This window comes from Myxine glutinosa, unplaced genomic scaffold, assembly GCF_964187855.1.
Source record: "Myxine glutinosa unplaced genomic scaffold, kmMyxGlut1.1 SCAFFOLD_1228, whole genome shotgun sequence".
Taxonomy (NCBI): Eukaryota; Metazoa; Chordata; class Myxini; order Myxiniformes; family Myxinidae; genus Myxine; species Myxine glutinosa.
The window spans coordinates 7,244-15,169 of record NW_027617323.1 but is presented as its reverse complement, the minus strand read 5'-3'; the positions used below and the strand labels follow the sequence as shown (position 1 = coordinate 15,169).

Below are 7,926 nucleotides of genomic sequence, written 5' to 3'. Positions count from 1 at the left end.
CATGACGTCATCAAATGACGTCATAGCGTCAAACTGTTTACAGATCTGGGAAGCACTCATCAAGGGCTTCAATTTGAGGTACTACTCGATATGGTAACTGAAACTTGAAAATTTTACCTTTTGGTCAAAATTGAATGACCTTCAAAATGACCTTGAAGGTCAAGGCCGATCGACACCAAAAACTAATCAACTGAGCGCCATACCACACCCTATATACCCACCAAGTTTGGAGATCATAAGATCAAAGTTACTCAAAAAATAAGGGTTTCGTAATTTGACCTTGGGGTCAATAATTTTCGACCTCCAGCGCTAACCATGAAGGTCAAGGCCGATCGCCACCAAAAACTAATCAGCTGAGCGCCGGACCATATACTAGATTCCCATGAAGTTTGGAGACGATCCGATCAAAGTTACTCAAAAAATAAGGGTTTCGTTGACCTCCATGATTGACCGCAAAGTGACCTTGACCTTTGACCTTGACCTTCAAAATTTTGTGTGCTGAAGGGTATCTCTATAGGACTCTCATATGCGAAGTTACAGGAGTTTCCAATAATAACTGTGGTCTACAGAGTGATCTAAACGTGAAAAAAAAAAGATTAACCACAAACAAAAAAACAAAAAAACAAAAAAACAAACAAACATACAAGCTGACTGATACATCTAGCAAAAACTTCGTTTTGGCAAGATAACAAACAAACAAACATACAAGCTGACTAATACATCTTGCAAAAACTTCGTTTTGGCAAGATAATAATGACTCATAGGAAGATATTGTTTTAAAAATTTACTGAGATGTCTTCACTTTCAGGGAGGAGATTTAAACGAGAAAGTGGGGATAAAGAAGAAGAAGAAGGAAAAGATTATGTGGTTGATGATGTTGGTGTTATTGACTTTAGTTAGTTTTATTTGTAAATAAATGGAGGCGAGAGTGAAGGCATTCCTAAGGATTCTTTATGTTTTAAAAATCAAGATAGAAATGTATATGTTGAAAACCAAAAAGGTTTTGGCACTATGTAGGACTTTTTCTCATAAATAAATATGAGTTATTGTCTCAAATGTAAAAAGAAAACTAAATCTAAAAATATCTCATGTTAAAGCTAAAAATAGAGTTTATCAAAAAGGAATATGTCAAATGTGTGGCTCTAAAAAGTGCCAATTCATCTCTCCTAAAAGTGGAGGAGACATACAAAAGTTTCTGTCAGGAAGTAAATTTACAACAACTGGAATTCCAGGGGAATTCCACCTTCCAGGGTATTCTTTCTGTGGTCCAGGAACAAACTTGGATAAAAAATTAGATGAGGCTGACAATCCTAAACCTTGGTCTACACATATAAATAGGGTTGATGAAGTGTGTATGAAACATGATATTGCTTATGGAAATACCACTACATTGGATGAAAAACATGAAGCAGACAGAGAAATGTTGTATAATTTGTCTTCGATACTAAATCCTACGTTGAGAGAGAAAGTTGATAGGTTTATTGTGAAAAAAATGATAAGTGCTAAATTGAAACTTGGTCTTGGTTATTCCTCAAAAAACTATGAGGCTCTAATGATGTCATCAAGACTGAGGAGCTTTTGGCTGAAGAATTACACAAACCCATAATCACCAAGTTTAAAAGAAGGAAGGTTTATTCCAAAGACACTGACCACATATGGTCCGCTGATTTAATTTAATTGAATAATGATAGGGGATACAGGTATGCTTTAACCGTTATTGATTTGAGGAGTAGATTTGCCTGGGTTGTTCCTTTAAAAAATAAAAGGGGTGATACTTTAATGTTAGCCTTTAAGCTAATATTTGATAGGGATAAAAGGAAACCAAAGAAGTTATGGACTGATGAGGGAACAGAGTTCTTCAACAAAATATTTATGAAATTTATTAAGGGGGAGGGTATTAAATTATACAGCACCTTTAATGAAGGAAAAGCAGTTATTGAGCGTTTTAATCGCACTTTGAAAGAGAAACTATATAAAAAATTCACACAACTCGGTTCTCAACAGTGGGTATATTTAATTCAGGATATTGTAGATAATTACAATAATACAGTTCATTCATCAACAAAATCAAAACCGTCAGAATCATTTACAAAATTAGAATATGAAAAGGAGATTAATTTGAGAAAACCCAAGTTCAAAGTTGGTGATATTGTAAGAATATACAGATGGAAAAGCCATTTTGAGAAAGGTTATACAAAAAATGGACAAATGAATTATTTTAAATCGTTGATGTAATGGATACAGTCCCTTGGACCTACAAATTATTTGATTTAAATGGAGAAGAAATCTTGGGTTCATTTTACTCAAGAATTACAAAAAACAATGATAAACCATTAAGCAACAACCATCCATACTTTTATCCACCCCACCCAGATTAGGTAATTTAATTACTAGTAAAAAAAATAACAAAAAATAAATATATATCATAAGCCACGCCCACACAGACCACACCCATCATCCCCCACTGCTCTGTGCGCCCCCACTCTTGACCCTCCACCCCCTCATCCCACCCCCACCTTCCCCACACACACAAGGGGAGGGGAGGGGTGGGATGAGGGGGGCAAAGGGTCGTTGGCAGGGACGCACTTTCCCTTCTTTTTTCCTTTATTCTCTTTTTGTAATTAATTTTTAAATAATTCTGGACAAAGCAAATATAACCATATATAAATATTGAAAACATAAAAATCTTTATATTATTAAAACATTTTTATTGAGGTATATATTCAACTTCTCCCCAGCACAAGCCATCAATTTCTCCCCAGCACAATTCAAATACAGCAGATGTCTTCAGATTTTGAATCTCTTTCTGTTAAAGACAAGAGGGGAGAGAAAATATTAAGGTGAAGCAAGGAGAGGATATGTTATATATGAAGATATGAGGATATGAAGGATATGAAGGATATGAAGGACATGAGCATTGTGATTATGAAATGATATGAGCATTGTGAATTGAGATATGAGCATTGCGATTACATCAACGATTTTAAATAATGAGCATTATGAATCACACACACACATACCTCTAAAAAAAAATCAAGCTTTGTGTCAATGCCGTCGAGTTGAAAATTTAGGGTATCACAGGTTGGCAGGAAATAACCACTCTTGGGTAAATCATAAGCATCCCACTCATAGTCGTGGCCATCGAGGTCGTGATCGTGGTTGTGGTCATCGATCTCAACAGGTGTTGTATTCTGTTTGAAAAACGAAATAAAAACATGAGGAGAAATTATTAAAAGATACATCGTATTGGCAATGAATAAATAAATGTCAGCTCCCGTTTATTGGTGCCAGTCAGAGAGATGAATAATGAATTACCAGGGGTATACTCTGATGGTCATTTTGGACAAGAGACAAAATCTCATCTGTGTCTTCTTCGAGGTTAATACTACAGACAAAAAAAAGAGAAATTACTTCGTTGAAGGAAGCCAGACAAAACATCACACACACACATTCTAAGGCAGCCTCATTTAACATCAACGTATTTTATTTTGTACCATACCTTCCACATGAATCTTCTAAGAACGGTGAAACATTGAATTCATTCAGAGACCTCCATCTCCGAGGCAAGTTGTTCAAACCCGTATTCAGTTCGTTGTGAAACTCTTGAGAAACGACTTGAAATTCTGCCAGGGCCTCATGAAAGTCATTCACAATATTTGAATTGCTGTAATGAAGAGGAAAATATATCATGAGTCATAAAATTAATCACATACAAAGCTCTCGTTAGTTTAACACCAAACGAAACCAATATCCTGGTGAGTATTCTTCATCAGAGGAAAGACTGGAATAAGACAAGCTCATCTTCATTCGCAATGTTTAAAACGGCACGGCAACACGGCTTAAATAATGAACAAAATGTATTTCGGGGAAGTGAACTGCCTGTCAGCATTTGGGGAAATTCAGGGCGTGTGTGTGAAAAACAGGAAACAAGACAATGAGAACTCCTGGGAAGTTATCCAAGTGAAACAACATGTCATTTCTCAAAAGTAAGCGATTAATTAGAAAAGGTTCGAGTATGGTAGCCTTGGTATATAAATGGAAAACAAAATGAATGTGAAAAATATCAAATAAGTCTTATTGAAAAGGCAACTGGTAAAAAAGTTCACAAAACAAATAAGAGAATTAATTTAAATACCGGTGAGTTGGAGGAGATGGTGAAGAGAGTTGGAGGAGAATTAAATTATTTCCTACGCATAAACAAATATTTGTAGGATCGATGTTTGAGTGGGCCAAAGATGATCTGCCAGATGATATGTATAAGGACCGGTGCTCAGTGTCAATAGTAGAAGGATCATAGGTTCAGAAGGCGAGAAGGATCATAGGTCCATAAGGTTAAATGTTAGGAGGTTCATAAGGGAGTAGGGGTAGCAGTAATGGGAAATGAAGAAAAGTGAGGGTGAGGAAAATTTACATGTAAGTGAATGGAGATTTGGGGGTGTCCCAGGAACAACATTTATCATCTACTCGTGACAGTGTGTGTGTGTGTGTGTGTGTGTGTGTGTGTGTGTGTGTGTGTGTATATATATATATATATATATATATATATATATATATATATATATATATATATATATATATATATATAATCGGGAGATTAAATAAGACGCGGACGTAGCTTCAGGACAGTCGATCTTTAATTCTCGACAAGCTTTCGACCAACAAAGGTCTTCTTCTTAGTCGTCCCCAAGTTCAGCGGAAGAACTTGAAGAACTTCCGGTGGGTAACATAACCCCACTATGTACCCACCGTTAGATCGTATGTCGTGGAAGTGTATAATTATTCCCATGACGAGGGGTGGGGTTATGTTAATTAGTTAAGGATTAATGGTAAATCCCCTGTATGCAATTGCCTCTGTTATTTCCCCTCTGTTCTTTCCGAAACTGCACACACACACGTAGCCAAGCCAGCAATCATGCATTAAGACACTACATAAAAACTAACCTGAAACAGGCCATTGAGCACCACCAATGATACCAACGACCTGGTGATCACAAAGGCACAGGAGGGGTGTGAGGCCATGCCCTGAAGAACAATTGATCAGGACACCAAGAGCGACGAGATGGCACTATTCACAAGAATTCATTCACAAGAATGCTTCTCACCGAATCATAAGAATGCTACTCACGAATTCATGAGAATGCTACTCACTCATTCATGAGAATGCCACTCACTGATTATCAGATGACAGTTTAGTTTATCAGATGCAATGTCATGTTTTTCTCAATTTGCAGCACCTCCGAAAGACCTTCACATGGATCTACCCAGGAGCCCACTCCATATTGATGTTGAAGTGTGCACGTGGTGCAATGTTATCGACATACACCCGATCAACGACGTGCAAATTAACTGGTTCCTCGGGAACACTTCAAATCCACTTGACGCATATCGTGAAAATTACTCATCCAGCAGAATCTCAAGTGAACTATGCTTTACCCCAAAGGCTGCCCATCATGACCAGCAACTCATCTGCCAAGTAGGACTCATCCCACATGGACGTACTGGCCTATCCATCGTACGCACTACAACGGCATCTATAAATATAAAAGGTGGTATTTCATCCACACTTTGCACCTCTATTTGACGTAGTTCATCCTCCTTGGTATATGAATACTATTGTGCTTTGGGATTCTTGATTCAGAACATATGCAACATTTTCTCTTGAGAACCTACTGTATGCAAAACCATGCTTGAACACCACTTCTTCACCATCTGACGGTTATCCTTTCCTTATTGGCCTGGCAGGATGGCCTAGCATGTCGATTTTTTGTCAAGTATGTTTGTTGGACATTTCCTTCTTTTGGTCGAAGCCATATTCCTGCAAAATAAAGAGAAGGAGGGGGGGAAAAGAGAGAGAGGGAAAAAGAGAGAGAGGCAAAAAGAGAGAGGGAAAAAGAGAGAGAAAAAGAGGGAAAAAGAGAGGGAAAAAGAGAGAGGGAAAAGAGAGAGGGAAAAAGGGAGAGAGAAAAAGGGAGAGAGAAAAAGAGAGAGAGAAAAAGAGAGAGAGAAAAAGAGAGAGAAAAAGAGAAAGGGGAGGGGAAAAGGGGAAGAGAGGGGAGAAAGGAGAACAGAGAGAGGGAAGGGAGAGGAGCAAGATGAGGGGGAGAGAGAGGGGAGAGGGGAGAGGGGAAGGGTGCGGGAGAGCAACGCCTCACCAAACATTGCTATAAACTCTGGGAGGAGGTGGGAGAAGGCGAGAGAGGTTGGAGTGGAGTTCTGCAATTTATTAGGAGGGGGAAGAGTGAGGAGTGCACGGGGGAAGAGTGAGGTTTGGACAGAGAAAGAGAGAGAAATGGGAAGGGAGGGGTTGAGTGGGTGGGACAGGGGAGTGGGAGGGTAGAAAAGGTGAGGGGGTGGAGAGGGAGTTAGCCAAGAGAATGATATGCTATGTTTTGAATGTAATATGCTATGACACCCGCAGACTCTTGTCTTGATCCTAATTGTAAAATTTTAACTGCGGAAATTGAGCGTTGAGGCTCAGTCGGGTTAAAAATCCAGGGTTAAAAGATCCAGGGTTAAAAATTACTATTCTTCTCGTCTTCTTTCTTTCTCTTGAGGAGTTTCAGTTGCTTTGGATGCAGCCATTCCTGCTGCATTTGCTTCTTGCTTTATGCTGTTGAAGAGGAAGGCTGCTCTGGATGTAGCTTTTGTCAAGTTTGCTTGTTGGACATTTCCTTCTTTTGGTCGAAGCCATATTCCTGCAAAATAAAGAGAGGAGGGGGGAAGAGAGAGAGAGAGAGAGAGAGAGAGAGAGAGAGAGAGAGAGAGAGAGAGAGAGAGAGAGAGAGAGAGACAGAGACAGAGACAGAGACAGAAGGAGGGAGCAAGGAGGGGGGAGACAGAGGAAGGGTGGGGAGATCAACGCCTCACCAAACGTCACTCTGAACTCCGGGAGGAGGTGGGAGCAACCGAGAAAGGTCGGAGGACAGTGCTGCAATTTATTCGGAGGGGGAAGAGCAAGGAGTGGACAGAGAAAGAGAGAGATGGGAGGGGGGTGGGGGGTGGTTGGGGGAGGGTAGAAAAGGAGAGAGGGGTGGAGAAGAAGTTAACCAAGAGAATGATATGCTATGTTATGAGAATGATATGTTATGACACCTGTAGACACTTGTCTTGAGCAAAAAATTTCAATTTAAACTGTGGAAATGAGCTTATAGCAGCAGTTCCCACTTACAAAAAAGTGTACTCTGGGCGTCCATGGACGTCTCTAAGCAATGTTCATACCTTTATTCGTCCCCTACCGGTGTACACTGGAGGGGACTATAGGTTTGCACGCCGTCCTTCCGTCTGTCAGTCCGTCACGCAAAGAACAGCTTTCCGGACATTTCTTCTAAATGCTTAATGCTAATGATTTCAAACTTGTGTTACATATTTATGTGAATGTATGTGAATTACCATTCAGGTCTTTGCTTATCCATGGGTAGTAGATTAAGGGTTGTTGTGGTTGGAGGGTCAGGAGCCCTTCTGAAAAAGTGTCCGGAAACGGAAGTGACCGGAAACGGAAAAAAAAAGACACGAGGAAGAAAAGCGACGAGTATTCTTCTTCCTCGCCCCGCTCCGACGAAAGGTGGGATCGACCTTGCGCCGCGTGGAAAAGCGGCGTTCCGAAGCCCGTCTGGCGAGAGGAGTTACCGGGACGTGTACCTACCCGGTGGAGACGTCAAGTTGACGTGGGGCCGTGCATCGACCCCGCGTCTGGCACCGTTCGCGGCACCGTCTAAACAGACGCGTACGGGTCGCACGTTGGGACCTAACACGCCTTGCAAGCGGCGTGGGGCTTTTGGCTTGCTTTATCATACCCGCTTCGCGTGGCCACGAGGGGCTGCAGCCGCGGTGCCTGGTACGATACCTGCCCGGTGGAAACACGTCCACCCGGGGTTCGTTCAACCGCCCGAGTGCGGCGACGCCGACCATCATCTTGGTCAGGAGGGG

The 7,926-nt window shown here is 40.8% G+C and overlaps 1 protein-coding gene across 2 annotated transcripts; it reads right to left on the bottom strand.

Moving 5' to 3' along the window:
- Positions 1–1,994: 1,994 nt before the first annotated feature.
- Positions 1,995–4,970, bottom strand: LOC144889161 (uncharacterized). Of its 2 annotated transcripts, XM_078769120.1 has the most exons (5): positions 4,942–4,970; positions 3,500–3,664; positions 3,316–3,385; positions 3,021–3,191; positions 1,995–2,806 (listed from the first exon to the last, which is right to left on the bottom strand). In XM_078769120.1, the coding sequence occupies exons 1-5, from the start codon at positions 4,953–4,955 to the stop codon at positions 2,708–2,710; spliced, it is 519 nt and encodes a 172-aa protein (XP_078625246.1). In that variant the 5' UTR covers positions 4,956–4,970; the 3' UTR covers positions 1,995–2,707. The 2 variants fall into 2 exon arrangements, with proteins under 2 accessions (XP_078625246.1, XP_078625245.1); XM_078769119.1 differs by lacking the exon at positions 4,942–4,970 and having other exon boundaries at positions 3,500–3,887.
- Positions 4,971–7,926: the final 2,956 nt, after the last annotated feature.